At 35.1% G+C, this 22,546-nt stretch overlaps 3 protein-coding genes across 4 annotated transcripts; 2 read left to right on the forward strand and 1 right to left on the reverse strand.

Moving 5' to 3' along the window:
- Positions 1-2,535: 2,535 nt before the first annotated feature.
- LOC131804681 (general odorant-binding protein 28a-like) lies at positions 2,536-3,207 on the reverse strand. The gene is made up of 3 exons (XM_059127738.1): positions 3,018-3,207; positions 2,858-2,946; positions 2,536-2,790 (listed from the first exon to the last, which is right to left on the reverse strand). The coding sequence occupies exons 1-3, from the start codon at positions 3,157-3,159 to the stop codon at positions 2,572-2,574; spliced, it is 450 nt and encodes a 149-aa protein (XP_058983721.1). The 5' UTR covers positions 3,160-3,207; the 3' UTR covers positions 2,536-2,571.
- Positions 3,208-7,280: 4,073 nt separating this feature from the next.
- On the forward strand, positions 7,281-7,969 carry LOC131804674 (general odorant-binding protein 28a-like). Its single transcript, XM_059127734.1, has 3 exons — positions 7,281-7,468; positions 7,534-7,622; positions 7,692-7,969. The coding sequence occupies exons 1-3, from the start codon at positions 7,327-7,329 to the stop codon at positions 7,908-7,910; spliced, it is 450 nt and encodes a 149-aa protein (XP_058983717.1). The 5' UTR covers positions 7,281-7,326; the 3' UTR covers positions 7,911-7,969.
- A 3,384-nt stretch (positions 7,970-11,353) lies between these two features.
- On the forward strand, positions 11,354-17,792 carry LOC101896957 (general odorant-binding protein 28a). 2 transcript variants are annotated; one of them, XM_059127726.1, is made up of 4 exons: positions 11,354-11,426; positions 15,625-15,738; positions 17,349-17,437; positions 17,501-17,792. In XM_059127726.1, the coding sequence occupies exons 1-4, from the start codon at positions 11,408-11,410 to the stop codon at positions 17,717-17,719; spliced, it is 441 nt and encodes a 146-aa protein (XP_058983709.1). In that variant the 5' UTR covers positions 11,354-11,407; the 3' UTR covers positions 17,720-17,792. The 2 variants fall into 2 exon arrangements, with proteins under 2 accessions (XP_058983709.1, XP_058983708.1); XM_059127725.1 differs by lacking the exon at positions 11,354-11,426 and adding an exon at positions 15,341-15,464 and having other exon boundaries at positions 15,581-15,738.
- The last annotated feature ends 4,754 nt before the right edge of the window (positions 17,793-22,546 follow it).

Below are 22,546 nucleotides of genomic sequence, written 5' to 3' on the forward strand. Positions count from 1 at the left end.
GTGCTGAGTGCAAAGGTGCTGAGTCCTGTTGGAATGTCCAAGGTCTGCGGCCAAAATGTTTGCGTGCCCAAGGCTTTAATACACCCTCCAGAGTTTTTTCGCTATAATATTCGGCATTTATTCTGATGCCACGGACGATTAATACGAACCATCATCATGGCCGGCGCTTGAGTTCTGGTGGCCAACCGAAGGTGCACATTTTCGGCTGACCTCTTTTTGCAAATAAACACGATCATTTCGTTTGGTTACAAACTGCTGGACAAAGAATGTTTTCTCATCGGAGAAAACCAAATTCGGCAGTTCACCACTTTCGGCCAAGCGAAACAACTCTTTAGCCCTTTTGAGTCTATTTCTTTTATGTTGCGGTGTAAGTTCTTGCCCTCTTTGGGCAATGGCTTTTCCCCGAGCTCATTTTTCAATATTTGCGAATGAAATATTGCGATATGCCATTTTTCGGCCACTGTGACGCGGGCTTCGATCAAGTCGCTTCTTTATTTTCGAAACATTTCTGCTGATGTTGCTGTTTTCTTCCGTCGACTTTCTTGACGTAGGGCTACGCTACCAGTATCACGGTTGCGAGCGATGGTACGAGACACAAAAGATTTATTTACATTTAAATGCTGGAGTGCTCTAACGATAATTTTGCACAACTTGCAATATATATATGAAACTAAGGGCAAATACGAAATGGACGGTATTGGCCACCCTTTCGGATCCTCTCCCATAAAGGGTGATAAGCTTGAATAATCATAACGCAAGTCAACATCTGTCGGCAAAACCAACAGATACTTTTTAACTTGTTTACTTCTTATTCGGTTGTGTATGTTTGTATAAACAAACATCCTTTTGTAGAAATGTCTTTGCAAATATTTCAATCTTTTTACTTCGACAGGTTAATGTCGATCAAATTCCGCATGGACATAACAACGATCAGTCGTAGCTAAAAAACGATAAACAAAGCGTTTTGCTTAATACTGGTTAATCAACTCTTCACTAACATCATTTGTTTAATTTTACGGTTCAGATACGCTCTCCAACAATCAAACAAAAACATATCCAATTAGAACCAATTAAAATATATTATTTCCCCATAATGCAACAAAAAAACCTTTGTTTGGAATAATCACAGAAGTTTCCATTAGGGTACAAATTAATGAAATAATACGTGTAATTATGATTCCAAAAAAATGATCTAATTTGCGAATTTGACCGAAAATAATTTAGGAGAAATTTGATTTGTTGTAGATTGGAAATAAAACCAATTCTTTTTAATAGACTATGGAAAGAGTGTGAGAAGATCAAATGTCTAGTCTCTAGTTGCCCAAAATACAGGGTGAGATGAAAAAACTGCACCCAACTCCAGACTGCGGTCATTTCTAAGCCACTCGTCCGACAGCTGTTAAAATTATTCCAGGGACAGCTCATTATATTGTTTACAAGCGTACAATAGCATTCTGGTGAGAATTTTCCAGAAAAAAAGTTATTCGTGATGGAATTCAAGCGTGATAGTGTGATTTCTTTATGTTTGGCTGGTAAACCACAAGTGGCTATCGTTAGAGCACTCCAGCATTTAAATGTGAAGGAAGTGGACGTCAAGGAAGTGGACGGAAGAAAACAACATCATCAGCAGAAATGATTCGAAAAGTAAAGAAGCGACGGTATCGAAACCAGGTCGCAGTGGCCAAAATGGCTCGTGAGCTGAACTTATCGCAATATTCCATTCGGCAAATATTGAAAAATGAGCGTGGGGTAAAGCCATTGAAATTCCAAAAAGTGCAAGAACTTACATCAGAAACAGAAAGAAAATAGACTCAATAAAGCTAAAGAGTTGCTTCGTTTGGCCGAAAGTGGTGAGCTGACGAATTTGGTTTTCTCCGATGAGAAAACATTTGTTGTCCAGTAGTTGGTAAACAAACAAAATGATCGTGTTTACTTGCCAAAGAGGTCAGCTGAAAATGTGCACCTTCGCTTGGCCACCAGAACTCAAGCGCCGGCCATGGTGATGGCGTGGGCCGCCATAAAAGCTGATGGTCGCTCTCGGATCGTATTAATCGACCGTGGCATCAGAATACATATTCTGGAATTAATGCCTTGGGCACGCAAACATTTTGGACATTCCAATAGGACACAGTCCCATCGCACTCAGCTCGCGCCACCCAAGAATAGTTACAAAATGAAGTTCCTCGCTTCATTGCCTTTGGACTATTGCGTCTGGAGTATTTTGGAAAGCAACGTTGGAACTAACAAATAGCAAAGTGTTGATCACCTGAATCAAGCACTTCACCTTGTGACGGTTTCATTGGCCGTTTGAAGGCCATACTTCGTGCCAAAGGTGACCAATTCGAACAAATCTAAATTTATTCTAAAATTTGATGCTATTTCCGACATTTTTTGCTTTCATTCAATAAAATTTAAAAAAAAAATGTAAAATATTTGGCGTTTGACTTTGTTGCAATTTTGTATAATGGGTGTTTCTTATTTTGTATTTCAATTATTTCTTACAATCAAGACAAAAACGTGCAGATCCGTCTAGGTTTTTTAAGGATAATTTTGCCGACTTTTATTAAAAAATTAAAACTGATAATTTTCATTGATTCCATGAGCATTGGCTTGCTGTTTGAAGCACTTGCCATAATCTTCAGCAGCTTGACAATGATCCGATGACACTTCAATGTCGGCGCAAGCGTTGATAATTTCCGAAGCAACTTGCATTTTATCAACAGCACCGTCGGTTACTTTTTCGGCATGTTTCAGGGCAACATCAGCCACAAATTTGCCTGAGTCATTCATCTGAAAGAAGAACGTAAAATGCGATATTTGAATACATATTTTTAATTCTATTTAATAAACAGCTTACCACTTCGAACTTTTTCATCAGACATGCTCGTAAACACTTTCCCTCCATAGTTGAGGCTGGTTTTCGTTCAATCAGTTCTTCCATATCGACTGTAAGATTTTTTCAAATACATTTTATCAAATTGAATTGTTTTTAATTTTTTTCTAAAACGATCTCTTACCATCTGCCGCACCAACATTCGTTTTACAATCACTAGCTTTAGTCATGAACTTGGCAATAGCTTCCTTTTTGTCGAACTCTCCTTGAACCACAACAGCTCCAATAGCACACATAACAGCGAGGGTCATCCAGAATTTTGCCATTGTGGTATGGTTTTGCGCTACTAGAAATTAAATGAATGAATATTTCAATTTATTAAATTCAACTGATATCTACTTGAAGTTTTTTTCGGTTATTTATATGAAAATTCTTCTAAATGGTACTTCCTATTCTTTTATAAACTGCAATTCATCCATGAAATTATGGGTTACATTCTTAAAAATAACTAAATACTATTAACTAAATAAGTGTGTTTGAAGTTAATCTTGTAGTTGTCCACATTTGTTTGTTACTGCGTCATTATACCCTCAGCCATATGGCTACAGAGGGTATATACAGGGTGAGATGAAAACCTTGGACATTCCAATAGGACTCAGTACGTGCCACCCGAGAATGGTTACTATATGAGGTTCCTCGCTTTATTTCCAGCGCACAATGGCCACCAAAATCTCCGGATACCAATCCGTCTGGAGTATTTTGGAATGCAAGGTTGCCACTAAAAAATACCAAAGTGTCGACCACCTCAAGCAAGCGCTTCGCCGGGAATGGGCCAAAATACCGCAGAGCAACATTCGGGCAGAGTTTGAAGGCCATAATTCGTGCCAAAGGTGACCAATTGGAACAAATCTAAACTTATTCTAAAATTTGATGCTATTTCCGACATTTTTTGTTTTCACTTAATAAAATTAAAAAAAAATGTAAAGATTATGGCATATGACTTTGTTGATGTTTTTTTCTACCCTGTAAATCAGTTGTTACGGCCAAACTTGGATCAAGTTCGGAGATGGACAATATCGGTCAACTCCTTCTGGTACCTCCCCCACAAAAAGTTCGAAATTTTCAAAAAAAAAAAAAAAATTTACCTCACAAAAAGAGAAGGAATAATCCGATTTTGCTCCAACTTTGCAAATCCTAAAATTTGCATCAGTGCTAGGTCATGTGCGAAAATGGACAATATCGGTTCGTTCCATCAAGTACCAAGTATCATAACTTAAGGCTGAGGGTATATCTGTCGGAAAAACCAACTGATACTATTTTACTTGTTATACCCTACACCACAAGGTGGTCATTTGTGCATTTGTTTGTAACAGGCAAAAGAAAACGAGATAGACCCATAGTTCCTTTTGATGATATGAGTCGATTTATGCATGTCCGTCCGTCTGTGTACGTTTTTTTGTAAACAAAGTATCTATATCTATAAAAGAGGAAAATGTTTGTATGTTTGTTTGTTTGTAATTTATGGACTCGAAAACCGCTGAATAGATTTTCCTGAAAATTTCCATATATACTGCAACATCGCCTGAAAGTAACATAGGCTATATACATTTTTGAATTTCCACTTGGAACTGGAGATAAAACACGAAATTAACATCTGATTTCATTTCCACTTGGTACATCTGAATATTTCCATCAACACAAGATCTGTTGTAAAGTTGGTAGAGATCGGACCATTTCATTTGGTACCTCGCCCACATAAGGCTCACGATTCTTAAAAATCAAAACGCTCAAAGAAAGCGAAATAAGCATCCAGCTTTTTGTTGACAGCAGATCTGTCTTCCGAAACAAATATATCGGAGGTACCTCCCAAAAATTTAGATGTTATATGCACATATCTATTGATTGGTTGAAGATACGGTCTCCAAATTTGGAATACGTAACGGAATTTGGAACAAAAATAAGTTTGCAAAATTATATTGTAATCGGTTCAGATTTGGATATAGCTCCCATACATATTTTCGACCGATTTTGTTCATTTGATGCCTCAAACGCAATATGAATGTTCGATTCCAATAAAATTTGGAATGTGTGACGGGATTTAATCCAAAAATAAATTTGTCAAATTATATTGAAATCGGTTCAGATTTGGATATAGCTCCCATATACATTTTCGGCCGATTTCATGTATTTGGTGGACCAAACACGATATGTATTTCCAATTATAATGAAATTTAAAATAAGTAACGGAATTGGGAGCCAAAATGAATTTGTCAAATTAAATTGAAATCGGTTCAGATTTGGATATAGCTCCCATATATATTTTCGACCGATTTCATGTATTTGATGCACCAAACACGCTATGTATCTCTAATTTAAATGAAATTTGGAATGTGTAGCGGAAATTAAAACAAATATACATTTGTCAAATTATATTAAAATCGGTTCAGATTTGGATATAGCTCTTATATATATTTTTGACCGATTTAATGTATTTTAAGCACCATACACGATATGTATGTTCGATTCCAAAGAAATATGGAATATGTAACGGGATTTTGATTAGAAAATAAATTAGTCAAATTATATTAAAATCGGTTCAGATTTGGATATAGCTCCCATATATATTTTCCACCGATTTCACATATTTGATGCACAAAACACGATACGTATTTCCGACTCCAATGAAATTCGGCAATAAATTTGACAAATTATATTCAAATACACTCAGATTTGATTATAGCTGCCATATATATTCTCGACCGATTTCACATATTTGATGCACCCAAAGCGAGAGAGACGAAATCTGGCATCAGAAAAAATTGCCAAATTATATTGAAATCAGTTGAGGTTTGGGTATAGCTAACATACATATTTCGGCCGATTTCATACATGTTATGCCCCAAACGTGATATATATGACCGATACCAATGAAATTCAGATTGTGTGGCGGAATTTGGTTACAATAAATAAAAAAAAATAAATGCGACAAATTAATTGGAAATTAGTTAAGATTTGGATATAGCTCCCATATATATATTATCGGCCGATTTCACATATTTGACGCACCAATTTCAATGAAATATGGAAGGTGTGGCGGAATTTGGTGTAAAAGTATTTTTTTTAAATTATATTTAAATCGGATCAGATTGGGATATGATTTTAATAAGAACCATTAAAAATTAGATATAGCTCCCATATATATCTTCGTCCGGTTTGCCTTCAATTGTGCACCAAACGTGTAATATTAGTCCGAATAGTATGGAATTTTATACATACAACCAAGGCCTGAAAATAAGTATGCCAAATTTGATAGAAATATATCAAATACTGCTCAGAAATACCTTTGTTAAATTTCATCGGGATGGGATAAGATTTGGATATAGCTCCCATATAAAACTTCGTCCGATTTACCTTTTATTGTGCACCAAACTTCTAATATTTGCCCAAATGGGATTGAAATTGACACTTACAGCCGAATTGAGTTTGGAAGTTAGTATGTCAAATTTGGTGAAGATCGGTTCAGATATAGCTATGGCTCCCACATATATTGTTCATCCGATTTGTTATATTTCTTCCCCACAGCCGTAATATGCACTCCGTAACAATGATATTCGGGGAAATATATGAAATACAGCTCAGAAATATCTTTGCACAATTTTATCGAGATCGGTTTAGATTTGGATATAGCTTCCATATATGTCTTTATCCGATTTCAAGTTAATTGTGTACCAAATGGGCAATACAAGTCCGAATATAAAAGGTGCAAATGCTTCGGCATATTTAGGCCTTTGAACCTTAAACTATAATTATAATCATAGCGTGTATGATTTAATTCTCCCATAAAAACTTTTAATTGTTATGTGGAGCTCTACTAAATTAGCAAAGTGGTGTTGGGTGTCATAGGGTATCATAAAGGCGGCCCTGCCCGACTTTAAGACTTTCTTTACTGATTTTATTTATTGTTTTTTTGACATTTGGCAGAGTACTTTTATCGATATTAAAGCATCACATGAATCTTAAAGTATGATTATACTTCCTAAATCGTTTCGATTTCCACTGTATATTCCATTGAGGATACATCAAACGTAGACGATAAGTGGATTTGTGTCGGAACGTGTTATTTTGCAAAAAATCGCAGCACAACTTAAAGGAGATACGTTGTGATATTTTACTATTTTTGCAATATTTATCATTTTGAAAAGCAAGGCAAATATCAAATTTCAAAAACCAATATCCAAATAAAAGAACGCAATAAGAAACTAATGTCGATAACTAAAAGATAACTTTTAAACGCTTATAATTAGTGAATGGTATTTAGTTTCGATAAAGATGATAACTAATAATTTTACGCATGAATTACTTTTATTAAGGTATCTGAAACAATCTTTGGAGGGCCAATTTCATATAAATAACGAAAATATTTGGAGTTAGGTAACAGTTTAAATTTATATTAAATTCAAATTTAATTAATTTACCGTCAATATCGTATTACAATGACAAAACTCGTAGCAACACTTGCAGCCGTGTGCATTGTTGGAGCAGTTGTGGTCCAAGGAGAGTTCGACAAAAAGGAAGCTATTGCCAAATTTATGAGTAAAGCTAATGAATGTAAAACTGAAGTCGGTGCAACAGATGGTGAGTGAAAATATACTAGAAATATAGAAAAACAATCCATTTTAGACATTCCACGCATTTTACAGCCGACATGGAAGAAATGCATGAATGGAAACCATCCTCAACTATGGAGGGGAAATGTCTACGAGCATGTCTAATGAAAAAGTACCAAGTGGTTAGTAGTTTCGTTATATATTTGGAGATATTTATCTTTGAAAACATTTACTATTCCCATTTTTTTTAGATGGATGATTCGGGTAAATTTGTTGCCGATGTTGCCATGAAACATGCCGAAAAAGCAACTGATGGTGCAGCTGATAAAATGAAATTGGCCGCAGAGATCGTCAACGCTTGCGCTGGAATCGAAGTCTCATCGGAACTTTGCCAAGCAGCTGAAGATTATGACAAATGTTTCATACAACAGGCTAAGGATCATGGCATCGATGAAAATTATTTATTCTAATTGTTGCTACGATAAAGTACCATTTATTCCATGAATTTCTGGAAATAAAGAAAAAAATAAATTTGTATAAGTATTTTGTGACACTTTAAAATTTTGGTAGTTTTTATTTCTATTGTCATTTAGTCATTAATCTATATGAAATTGGGATTTTTCCGCATTATATTTTAGCTAGCCATATCCAGAATTAAGATATTGTATGTCATAAATTGTATTATTTTATTTATTTTAATATGGATTAAATGGATTTTTTTTTTGAAAAGAGGTTTGAAAACAGATAAAAAAGTTGTAAGATTGGACGGGCCGATCTTTGAATACCTATTATGGTCTATATGACGACATGGACCTGCATAGGTAACTTTTGTCATAAACCATTAAAATGCGAAACTTGAATAAACAAGTTGAAAAGTAGTAAGTTCGGCCGGGCCGAACTTTTAATACCCTCCACCATTTGCAACGAATTTGGAAATTTTCAAAAAATAAAATCCTTAAAAAATTCTGTTAAAATTTTTAAAATACCGAATATAGCCGTTATATTGGTGTCTATACGACGTGGACATACATAGGCATTGTTTGTCATAAGCCATTGCCATATTCAAATTCGAAACATGAAATAAACGGTGAATAATGTAGCTAAAACAATCAAAATATCGTATATAAGGAGGTGCCGTTAAATTGGAGCTGTGCGAAGACCTGGACCAGCATAGACAATTTTCTGTCACAGGCTGTAGCATCCATTACGAACTTCAAATACCACATCTCAAACAATTTCGGTGGGTATTGTACCTAAAATCGTCAAAATACCGAATATAAGGAGGTACTGATATATGGAGCCTATACGAAGACCTGGACCCGCACAGACAACTTTCTGTCTTAGGGTGTAGTATCCATTTTGAACTTCAAGTACCAAATTTGAAACAATTCCCGTGAATAATGTCGTTAAAATCGTCAAAATACCGAATATCGGGAGGTAATGTTATATGGGGGCTATACGAAGACATGGACTTGCACAGACAATTTTCTATCTTAGGGTGTAGCATCCATTTGGAACTTCATACACCAAATTTGAAACAATTCCGGTGAATAATGTCGCTGAAATCATCAAAATACCGAATATCGGGAAGTATCGTTATATGGGGGCTATATGAACACGTGGACCTGCACAGACAGTTTTCTGTCATAGGCTGCAGTAGCCATTACGAACATCAAACACTAAATTTGAAACAATTCCGGTGAATAATGACGCTAAAATCATCAAAGTACCGAGTATCGGGAGGTACCGTTATATGGGGGCTATATGAAGAGGTGGACTTGGACAGACAATTTTTTGTCCTAGGCTGTGGTAGCCATTACGAACTTCAAATACCAAATTTGAAACATTTCCGGCGAATAGTGTCGCTTAAATTACCGAAATGCCGAATATCGGAAGCTACCATTATGTGGGGGCTATACCAAAACGTGGACGTAAATGACCCATTTTCAATACCAAAAGTCCTGCAGACATAATACACATTTGAGTAAAATTTTATAAACCTACTTCATTTCGTTCGGAATCTAGAGTGATTTCCACAGACGGATAGACGGACAAAGAATTTTATGTTGATCAAGAATATATATATATATACTTTGTGGGGTCTAAAATGTATATTTCGAGGTGTTAAAAACGGAATGACAAACTTAATATACAGGGTGAAATGAAAAAACTGCAACCAACTTCAGACTGCTGACACTTCCAAGCCACAGCTGTTAAAATTATTCCAGTGACAGGTTCGCTCCGTTGTCTAGCAGTTTGTAAACAAATAAAATTATCGTGTTTACTTGCCAAAGAGGTGAGTTGAAAATGTGCACCTTCGGTTGGCCACCAAAACTTAAGCGACGGCCATTCGCTCTCATCTCGTATTAATCGACCGTGGCATCAGAATAAATACCGAATACCAATCCGTTGGGTTTCTGTGTCTGGAGTATTTTGGAATGCAAGGTTGGCACTAAAAATACCAAAATGTCGATCATCTCAAGCAAGTGCTTCGCTGGGAATGGGCCAAAAATACCGCAGAGTAACATTCGGGCAGGGTGTGCCAAATTCGTGCCAAAGGTGATCAATTCGAACAAATCTAAACTTATTCTAAAATTTGATGCTATTTCCGACAATTTTTGCTTTCATTCAATAAAATGAAAAAAAATGTAAAAATTATGGCGTTTGATTTTGTTGCAGTTTTTTTATCTCACCCTGTATATATAATAAAAACAATGTAGCCGAATAGATTATACTACAGTTCGATGTTTTGATTTGTATTAAATCATGTATGTGTGTGGACGCCAATCGTTTCATGGATACACAAAAAAAGTTCATGTCTCGTAAAGTGAAAATTTTTAGAATACCACGTCCTCCAGACCGCCTAAATTGTTATATTTGAGGAAGTTTGTATGTTCATTTTCGTAAGGTCTATCGTTGTTGGCTGCATGATTAGAATGCAACAAAATTGTAAATTCCAGAAAAATTTTTATTCCGAATTAAATTTGAATCTCAGCACAAGTTTTCGATTCAATTCGTTTTTGATGACGAATTCTGATGCCGTCGATATCGGTGTGTTACAGTTAAAAGTATTAATATTTTTTGAAGGAAAGCGATTGGAATTCGTAAAAACAATTGTCCAAAGAAAATATGTTTTTCATTTCAAAGTCTCACAGAACGAGAATGCTGCTAATGGTCTCCCGTACGACATCACCCCCTGTTTGCAACGGTAGTTAAGGAAAACAAGTGAAAAAGTAACAGTCGGTTTTGTCCACAGATACATACCCTCAGTTTATATCAGATAATAAAATAAATTTTGACTTGATCAACGAAGGAGTGGGCCAATATTTTCTATTTCCCATATGACGTAAGGCTGGAAATACATAAAGCGCATATTTGGCTGGCTTAAGTCATCGGCTGGCTTCTTCGTAGATGAACAAAGGAGTTTTAGGTTGGCTTAGTTCGATTTTGGCCCTAGGCTCCTTTGTTCATTTCCGAAGAAGCCAGCCGATGACTTAAGTCTTTATGTATTTCCAGCTTAAGTCTGATATAATTATTGCGACGTGCCAGTTTTGGACTATATCGACTACTTCTTTCCCTATATTTGAGATAGTTGTGCATATTTTTTGGACATGTTGAACTTTTGTGAGGGAGGAAGGAGAAAGAGTGGATTATTAAAACAGATACGACTAATAGTGATAAAAATGTTGAGATTGTGGAGTGCGCCTCCTAAAGAGTTAACCATTAAAATAAATGGCAACATTGATAAGAAGAGTATTGACAACCGTTTTTAGGAAACAGCTGAGTATTCCAGTTGCCTAAGTGTCAACAAGGGGGAAAATAAAAAGAAAAAATGAAAGCATGAAAATGGCAACCAGAATTTCTTGCCAAAAATTGACATGAAAATCTTTCCTTTTTACTTTACCTGCGAAGAAGATTGGATGTGTGGCTCCCAGTAACCAGCAAAGAAAAAATAAAGTTTTTGGTGATGAACTATTTTTTGAAAAGTAAATTCATATTATTGCTTTATTTTGTTGAAACATATAAACAAAAACACAAAATACAAACTTATTTAAATGAAATTGTAAGCCTTAAAACAAAAAAAACAAAATTTAAAGACGAAAGGCTACAAGTTGAAAGCTTATAACTAAAACAAATAGTTTTCATGTAAAATTAAAAATAACAAGTAAGCAAAGGCTATAGTCGTGCGGGGCCGACCATGTGATACCCTACAACACTACAATATGTTCGAAGTCCCCTTATATCCAAAACCATTTTGGAAGATTTCGTTTTTGATATAATGTCAAAGAGCCCCGCCCAGAGGTTACCCTTAGTTTTTTGGCCCGGAGAATTTGGCCAATATTTACGCACTCCATAGTTTTGTAAGTATTCAAAGCAATTTCACACGAAAGTTGTGGTCTATTTTACAGCTAAATATAATCCAATGGTCATCCAAAATGCTAGACTTCTTGCCTGTCCTTAGCTCTCTTCTATTGCGAAATTCCGTGTTGATTAGTACAACATTAGAAAAATATATATTTTTTAGTAAATTTTCACCTCTAAATGTACATCCTAAGAACAATAAGCTTTAATTCTGACCCTAACCCTACCCCCATGCAAAATTTCGTAAGGTTCGGACGATAATTGCGATATGCATATTCGCCCAATCGACGAGGCTTGTCCGCAGGCAACATTCTTTGCGTCAATTGAATTTTGAATGGGAACAAATGCAAATCAATGTGAATAATCCGTTGTAAAGTGGACCGAGCCATGCCCAACTGCTGAGAACGGCGTTTTTGGGATGTTCTTGGGGACCTCTCAACACTGGCTCGTACGGCAGTGAAATTCTCGGCCGATCGCCTTGGTCGACTTTTATATGGCCTTTTCGGATTAGAAAAAGCCTTACCAGTCGAAAATTGTTCGTATAAACGCCTAATGGTGTTCGTAGAAGGCGCACTTCTCACATTTTTTAATGTTTTAAAAGCACGTTAAGTTTTCACAATTGACTTCTTCTGTTGAATGTAAATTTCAACTATTTCAGATCGCGTGTATTGGTTCATGGTAAAAATCTGCTTGGACTGACGCTTCAAACGCGGTATGTCATTAAGCGATGTGACATCTCTGTCAAAAGTTATGGCGTTGCCAGATGGGTACGTCGAATATGGACAACCCTGTAATACTCTCAAAACGTAGTGTTGGGGGGTGTAAAAATTTAGAAAATTTACAATTCAAAATTGTAAGTCAAATTGAAAAAATCGCGTGCGATAAAAAATATGACAAAAATTGAAAAAAAAACCGACAAAAAATATTCATTTTTTTATTGGTATATTTTTCCGCGATTTTCATAGAATTTATCGTTTTCTGGCAAGAGACCATTCAGAATTGATGGCAATTGTGAAAATCGGCTCTTGATTTATATGCATAATAAATAAGATCAATTCTTTTACATATATACTAGCTGGCCCAGTCCGCGTTGCCGGCCTGTAGTTTTAGTCTTTAATGCATAGTTTTTAAAGCATAAGAATTCACAAATCTGGCTCACATGAGTGGCACAATTTTTAGTATAAATGATGACTCGATTAAATAGAAATAAATACGTCTTTCAAAAACCTGATCCTATTTTTCAGTAAGAGGTTTTAGTTTGAGAGTTAAACACCAAAATAATATAGCATATACATTAAAAAGTATACATTAACTGTTTATAATAGGCCCACGTAAGATGGTTCTCTACCCCCAAAGTAGCCTAAACACACATTTTAAGTCAAATCGACTCGAAAATTTAATCAAAACCTCGAAATAGGTAAAATCAGGAGGTACTTTTATATGAGCGCTACTCAGAAACATTGACATTGAAAAATTTCCGCGAAGAGGTTTTCTACCAGAAGCTAGATGTCAAATAAGGGCAAAATCAATTGAAAAATGTGACCAAGACCCTGGTAATAGCTAAGAGTTATAATGAAGCATGGTCCTATATATATTTTTTTAAAATCTCAAATTACCAACATTTGAGAAATTTTAAAGGGGCTATATCACAATGTAGACCAACCTGATACATATTTTGTACAAATGATTCCTCATGTAACCCGTAGGACTGTATCAAATATAAAACTTTATCGTAAACTTTGCGGAGTAAGGGGCATAATATTTGCGGCCCTTTGTGTATGATTAAGCTATATAAAATGGACTTTAAAATATTAGATCCGGGAACCCATCTATTGGGATTTTTATTTACCAACCAAACAATTTCCTAACCTCAAGATTGTCTGCGGCGCAGTATAATTACGGACGATAGCGCGTAGTGCCCGTATAACGTTTCTATGGTTTTAGGTTACTTTTAAGGGTTCGGAAGAATTTTCCAAGCATATGAATCCTTTTCATACTATATTTTCAATTCACTCCACTATTTTGTATAGTCCGCAATAACGGACGTTGAACAGAGCTCTTTTCAAGGTTAGGTAAACAGGCTTTTATTTCGTTCGTTGATTTTATGTGGTATCGACATTCATCTTTTGTTTGTCCTTTCCTGAAATTGAAAAAAAAAAAATAATTCATATAGATTGAACGTGGAATATAATTGAAAAAGCTTAACTCTATCTATTCGACATACATACCCGTTGGGAAGAACCTCCTAATTTTTGTCGTCCGCCAGCGTAAAATAAAATAATAAAAAGGAAAGATTACATTTTTATGTAATTATTGGCAAACTAAATTTATTCAGTTTTTGTGTGTTTTGGCGCGCTAAACGCCTGCACACCGGCAACGCCACTTAATGATCAACACAGCGATTTTTCATTAATTTTTTCTTGGAACACGGTTGTTACAAAATGTGCAATAATTACTTTTTTCCAGCTTTGTGGGATTAATTGGTAATTAACATTTCTTCTATTTGTGGGGGAGAAGAAGTGGACAGACATATTCCATATTTAATGTAGTCCATGTAGAATTATTATTATTTTACCCTTTGTGGGGGAGGTACGTGAAAGAATGGGCAGATAAGTTCCAAATTCAAACTAGAACTAATTTCGATGAAGGTATTGCATTGTGCAAAATTTAAAAAAAAAACATCAAATAATTATTTTTAATTTTATGATACTTGACTTATTTAATATTTTGACCCTTTGTGGGGGAGGTATCAAAAGAAGATCTCGAGTTTAGTCAAACATTGAAATATACGTGATATAACTATTGGGGTGTACCGAGTTGGAATGGTATCAGATGTTCATTTCCGTCTGGTAAACTTCATGGTTATTCAACATTCTGACACGTTGTGGAGGAGTTATTAGAAGGAGTGGGCCAATATCCATACCATATGCTCATCGGATCTTGTGTTAGTAGAAATATTAGAATGTATGAAATTTGGAATGAATTACCTCATTATTTCCCATTTTATGAGAGATATTATTATTCAGAATTTGTACCCGTTGTGGGGGAGGTATCAGAAGTTTTGGTCCGAGATAGTACGTCTTCACACCAGAGCTTATGTTAGTGGGGAAGTGTGAAATTTGAAGACAATCGGACTCTTATTCCACATTTGAAATGACTTATAATTAATAGACAATTTGTGAATGAGGTACTTGATGGAGTAAATTATTTCTATGAAAATGTTATCCTTTTGTGGAGGAGGAATGTACCGATAATGCCCATCTCCGAACTCGTTTGACAATAATATTACAATGTACCATGTTTTGGATCAAATCGGATAGTCCCTTCCCACCAGCCAAACAGACAGACGGACGGACATCCTTACATCTACTCCAAATGTCCTGACACGGATTTGGTCGAAAGAGACCTAGGGTCCAAAACCGTTATTTCGATGAGGTATGTTTTGGTCGTATCAAATGATATATACATTTGCCATATGCTAGCCAAATGCTACAATTTTAATAGGTACCGATAAAAAACCGTAACATTTTTTCCCACCTGACAGGGTAGTAAAACCAAATACAAATGTCCAAAGCGGTCACTTTTTTGGTTATTTTGAACATCATGCTCCATTATGTCACAGATGAATAACTCTTAATTACACATGGCATCGAAACTAAAATGTAAGTTAGCTATTGCCATAAATAAGTGGGAAAATTCGAAATTGAATACAGTTGGATATCAGAATCCAAATATTTAACACCTTGCTTTGTATTTACTTTACTCCAAATAATAAAAGACAACAAGTAACCACAATGGCAAAGTTTTTGGTGCTATTGGCAGTTGTGTGTATTGTCGGAGCCGTTGCAGTACGTGGTGAATTCGACAAGAAGGAAGCCCAAGCCAAGCTTAAGGCTAGAGCCGGAGAGTGTAAAACTGAAGTTGGTGCTACCGAGGGTAAGTTAAACGTTTAAAAATGTGAAATGTTTTAAATTTTGACTATTTTTTAAGAACTCTGATTGCAAATTGATTTCAGTTGACAATTTTTAAGGAATTTATCAATATTTATAATAAAAAGATTCAGTTGGTGTATGACTTTTTGGGCGGACATAACATAAAAATGGGATCTACATATCCCATTTTAACACTAGTTCTAATGTTAGTACAAATATTGCAATGTGCGTAATTTGCGGGATAATTTTCGAATTTTATGATAGATATGATTATTAAAAATTGTATATTATTGTGGGAGGAGGTGCCAGTAGTAGTGGATCCATATGACCTATCTGCGAACTCGATTTCAGTTTGATAAAAATATTAAGCTGTAGCAAGTTAAGAGAAATCGGATGCTCCCTTCCAGCCACGGATACACATCGCCATATCGACCCCACATCTCATGAAATGAATTTTGTTTAAAATTTCGAGGAGACACATTTTGTCCGTATTTAATGATATATACCCCCCTGAGGATATAAAAAGTACACATCAATTTCAAACAAGTTAAAAAGCAGTAAGTTCGTCCGGGCCGAACTTTGAATTCCCTCCACCATTTGGAACGAATTTGGAAATTTTCAAAAAATAAAGTCCTTAAAAAATTCTGTTAAAATTTTAAAAATACCGAATATATATGTCATAAGCCATTACCATATTGAAATTCGAAACTTGAAATAGATGGTGAATAATGTAGCTAAAATCATCAAAATATCGTATATAGGGAGGTTCCGTTATATTGGAGCTGTGCGAAGACCTGAACCAGCATAGACAATTTTCTGTCACAGGCTATAGCATCCATTACGAACGTCAAATACGAAATCTAAAGAAATTTCGGTGGGTATTGTACCTACCGAATATAGGGAGGTACTGATATATGGGGCGTATACGAAGACTTGTACCCGCATAGACAATTTTCTGTCACAGACTGTAGTATCCATTACGAATCTCAAATACCAATTTTGAAACAATTCCGGTGAATAATGTCGCTAAAATCATCAAAATACCGAATATCGGGAGGTACCGTTATATGGGGGCTATACGAAGAGGTGGACCTGTCCAGATAATTTTCTGTCATAGGCTGTAGTATTCATTTCGAACTTCAAATACCAAAGTTGAAACAAGTCCGGTGAATAATGTCGCTAAAATCATCAAAATACCGAATATCGGGAGGTACTTATATATGGGGGCTATATGAAAACGTGGACATACATGGCCCATTTACGAACTTAACCTGCCTACTGGAAAAATAAACACGTGTGCAAAATTTTAGCCATCTATCTCAATTTATTCGAAAGATAGCGTGATTACAACAGACAGACAGACGGACATCGCTAAATCGACTTAGAATTTTACGCTGATCAAGAATATATATACTTTGTTGGGTCTGACATGAGTATTTCGAGGAGTTACAAACGGAATGACAAAGTTAATATACCCTCCATAGTATGGTAGAGGGTATAAAAGCTAATTTAAATTTTATGGACCTAGTTAAGTAGAAGTTCTATTTTTCGGTTGTAATTGTATACAGTTAGATTAACTGCAACCAAAATATAACCCATTTCATTTTATTACAGCCGATATTAAGGAATTGATGGAAATGAAACCCGCATCAACAAAGGAAGGAAAATGTTTGCGTGCATGTCTCATGCAAAAATACGAAGTGGTAAGTAGTACGTGTTTAAATTGACTAAAGGTCTATGTTCAATTGTCCTTGCCCCTCTCTTAGATGGATGCTTCGGGAAAATTTGTCACATCAGTTGCTCTAAAGCATGCCGAAAAAGCTACCAATGGTTCCGCGGATAAAATGAAACTAGCTCTGGAAATTATCAATGCCTGTGCCAGCACTCAAGTGTCGTCGGACCTTTGTCAAGCAGCTGAAGATTATGGAAAGTGTTTCAAACAACAAGCTACTGCCCATGGAATCGATGACAACTACCAATTCTAAATTTTAATGATTGACCATTACAAATGTTTTGAACGGATTAAGCATTGACTGTTTTGCAAATTTAAAATTAAAATATAATTATAGAAATCAAATCGAAAATTACTATCTAATAGTATATTTGTTGTTACTTCAATAGAGATAAGGAGAGAGAGAGATTCTTTCAAATACCGGTTTTTGCATAACAATGTGCAACCCAAAAAAAAGCAGGAAAAATCCAGCAATGATGAAAGTAGAGCTTAAAACATATGACATTGGCGTTTTTAAAGTACACATCGCGAAGTTACCCATATAGAGAGGGCAAGTTCCTCCCCCTTCTTTTGAAATCTCAAGCGAGTCACCAATAGCGTTTTGATCGTTTTTTCGAAATATTGTTAAAAACTTCGATTAATAGGGATGGGCAGCAGGTACAAATTTATTTGTCATCAATTTCTAGAATACACCACAAGTCTAAATCTTACCTAAACGCCAGGAATTTACATAAATTATAAACCCATTTCAGGGTCAAAGCCGTACCTTTTGTGAGCTTATGCAAAATTCTCCTACAAAGCGTCATTTTAGAAGGGTGAATTATTCGTTATCAAATTTCACTATAAGTTACCAAGGAAAATAAATTTCTATTTCAATTTTATCTCAAGGAAATATTTCCTTCAAAAAAAATCGAAAATATTTCCCAATTTTTTGATCCATTAACCCGGGGTCATCGAATTGACATGAAATTTCGTTTCTGACATATAATTTTGTTCATAAACAAAGGGGTCCCAATAGTTTGAGATTTATTTGGCATCACATCACTTGGTTTAATTTCCGAGATAATCTTTCAAATGTCCACTACACGTGTGTTCTATTTTTAGCTCTGCTTTCATAATCTACTGGATTTTCCCTGTAATTATTTTTTGTGTTGCACACGTTTCATTTATTTTTATTCCCTCCGCCTTGTAAAGGAAGGCATATTAATTTTGTTATTCCGTTTGTAACACGTCGTAATTGTGGTTCGTAATGGATTTCAACTCCGGTGGCAGAAGATTGTATATGTTCGTCCACGTTTTCCTACAGCGCACATATAAAAATACATTCGGGCACGATTGACGTTTTAAAATTTTGGTATCTGTAGTTCATAATGCATCTTAAAACTGGGGTAAAAACATGGGCCATTATGGACAGCTGTTTCCATATAACGGCCCCACCGATATCCGTATTTTTATAATTCTAGTCATATTTATCCACGGAAATTTGGTATTTATGACTCGTAACGGATAAAAATCTTTGTAGTGTAAAATTGCCGTTTTGGTATGGTCCCCATAAAACCCACTTTATTGTTTTTAGAAAACATTACCGCATTCCCTAACCGATCTTACTGGTATTTACAGTTTAAAGTGGATTCCGTTAGAACCCAGATATATTTATATTAAAAATTCTTCTTTAGCTAATGTTGGAGGGCATTTAAAGTTCGGCCTGGCCGAATTTATGTTTTTTGCTTCTTTTATATATTTTGTATTATATATATTTTTTTTTAACTTGCTAAGCATATTGTATTTTCTTTTAATTGGCCTGAATGCTTTGTCAATATGTCACAGTATAAATACACTAGAGCCCCGACTTGCGTCGTTAATGGGGACCGGAGAATCGCGACGCAACTAAAAATGACAGAAAAGTTGTTAAATCAGGCACTGCAAATGCAAAAAATTGTAATCCACAATGTAGCTCGGACCGACACAACTTGAAATTTCAACGACGCAAATCGAATTTTCTGGTTTTTGAAAAGCGACGCAACTCGAAACGACGCAAATCGGGACGACGCAAGTCGGGGTTCTAGTGTATATGAATAAATATAATCTTCTATATCTATAAAAAGGGAAATTGTGTGCTTGTTTGTAATTTATAGACTCCAAAAATATGTGCGCTATAGGAAAACGTAGAACTAAATATTCAATGTTCTGTCACTGGGCTAGAACCCATTATGAACTCAAAATACCAATTGTTATCAAAATATCGAATATCGGGAGGTACCGTTATATGGCGGCAATACCAAAACGTGGACCTATACATATAATGTTTCGCCACACGAGCTTCAACCAATTATGACCTACAAAAACCAATTTTTGGACAAACCCTGGAAAAATGTGGCAAAAATCAACGAAATACTGAATATCGAAAGATACCGTTATATGTGGGCTATACCAAAACGTGGGCCGATATATCTCATTTTCAATACCATTTTCAACCATTGTCGGCACAATACAAATTGTTATGCTGAATTTTGACGCCCTACGTCAAATAATGTGGGCTGTATCGTGATTTCAACAGAGAGACAGACGACATCTTTAAACCGACTTAGATTTTTATGCTGATTATGAATATATATACTTTATGGGGTCTTCGGAATAACAAAGTTAATATATCCTCCTTTCCAAGGCGAAGGGTGTAACAGTAAATTTCACAAATCATATTAAAGTTGCTTCAGATCTCAATATATATTTGCGACCGATTTCATTTATTTGATACATCAAACACGATATTCATCTCCAATTTCAATGAAATATGGAAGTCGTGACGGGATTTGATCATAAAATAAATTTGTGAAATTATATTAAAATCTGTTCAGTTATGGATATTTATATCTGATGCACCCAACGCAATATGTATGTATGTATGAAATTCAGAATGTGTGGCAGAATTTGGTTACAATAATAAATTTGACAAATTAATTAGAAATCGATTAAGATTTGGATATAGCTCTCATACATATTTTCGGACGATTTCACATATTTCATGCACCAAACACGTTGTGTAATTTTGTGTAAAAGTAAATGTTGTCAAATTATATTGAAATCGGTTCAGATTGGAATATGATTTTATTAAGAAGCATTGGCCCACAACGCCTTTGCCAACTATACAAGAATTTAATTGAGGATACGATTAGGCTCTGTCTTTTGTGGCAGAAGACAGTTGGAATAGGCCCATATATCGGTACCTTCGAATTGTTGGTATTTTGGTAATTTTAGCTTATATGTATTTCTTTTTAACAATTTTTTAAATTTGGTATTTATAACTCGCAACATATTACACTGTAGCAAAAAATTAATACCACATACTTTAGGGTATTTTAAAGACTATAGATTTCACTAGCGAAAATGAAAGTGGATTCAATATCCAATCTGTATATTTTTATTTTTAAAGATTTTCTTTTCCTCATTTTGGAGGGTATTGAAAGTTCGTCCTCGTCTTGGAAAACATTTTTTTTTTCTTTTTTTAAGAATTCAATTGACAAATATCCTACCATTGTTTATATTTTAGATTTGGACAAAATCATAAAACTATAAAACTTCGAAGTCCGTTACGATAAATTCTGAATTTAACTAGCCACGAATTTAACAGAGAAAATGACATAGCTATGTTAGCGTTAACAGAGCTACATAAAAATTGTTTTTTTTTTCTTTATATTTTTGAATTTTAATTACTTATCGTATAAAAACGCTAACAAAATGCATTATATAATCATAATTAAATTATATTCCAAAGATTGTAAGGCTACATACACCCATTAACTCGTAGCACAATACCATGTGCCAGGACAAGTTTACACCAAACTGTGCCTTCCAGGACAATTCTGCCGGTACAATATGGGTACCTACGGAAAGCTTATGAAGTCTACTATTCATTGGTATTAAGAATATTATAGGAAATTCCGGCCACTTTCGAGGTATATAGTCATTTCTGGAAGTATCCTTGGAACAGGATAACTCCATTGGCCAGTATGCCTTCCAGGACAATTCTACCGGCACAATATGGGTACCTATGGAAAGCTTATGAAATCTACTATCCACTGGCATTAAAATTTATAGGAAGTTTCGGCCAATCACGATATGGTGACATAACTTATTATTCTACTACCAACGCCATCTATTGAATCAAAGCAACAATGATGGGAGATTTTATTGTATAATATATCTTTGATTTGAGTGACTTCAGTATTTCCACTAATACCCCTGAAACGACCTAGGCGAATTGTTCGATGATAAGCGGTAAAATCGTTTCTTCGTCTGTTCATTCATTAGTCTATCTTCGTACGAAATATGTGAGGGCGATAAAGAAGACCTAGGACATAAACATATTCATAATTTCGGTAATTTACGAAGCTTTTCGGCTAGTTAATGACCTAAATAAAGTAGTCGCTAAGTCCTACCCATAGCCACAATGCTGACAATGACATTCCGACATTTCATTCATAATGTTACGTTTTAATGTTAACGAGATTTGTCGGAAGCTCAAAAAATAGGTTAGAGAATCCCCCGCAGATGTCCTTAGCATTAATTTATTAACTTGAAAAAAAATAATATCGTCATGTTTAATTCAAATAATATCAAAAAAAAAAAAAAAAACCAGTAAAGAAAGCCTTAAAGTCGGGCGGGGCCGACTTTATGATACCCTACACCACTTTGCTAATTTAGTAGAGCTCCACATAACAAATTAAAGTTTTTATGGGAGAATTCAAACATACACGCTATGATTATAATTATAATTTAAAGTTCAAAGGACTAAATATACCGAAGCATTTGTATCTTTTAAATTCGGAATTGTATTGCCCATTTGGTGCACAATTAATTTGAAATCGGATAAAGATATATATGGGAGCTATATCCAAATCTGAACCGATCTCGATAAAATTTGGCAAAGATATTTCTGAGCTATATTTGATATATTTCCCTGAATATCGTTGTTATGGAGTGCATACAACGGCTGTGGGTAACAAATATGACAAATCGGATGAACTATATATATGGGAGCTATAGCTACATCTGAACCGATCTTTACCAAATTTGACATACT

This window comes from Musca domestica, unplaced genomic scaffold, assembly GCF_030504385.1.
Source record: "Musca domestica strain aabys unplaced genomic scaffold, Musca_domestica.polishedcontigs.V.1.1 47, whole genome shotgun sequence".
In the NCBI taxonomy this organism is placed as follows: Eukaryota; Metazoa; Arthropoda; class Insecta; order Diptera; family Muscidae; genus Musca; species Musca domestica.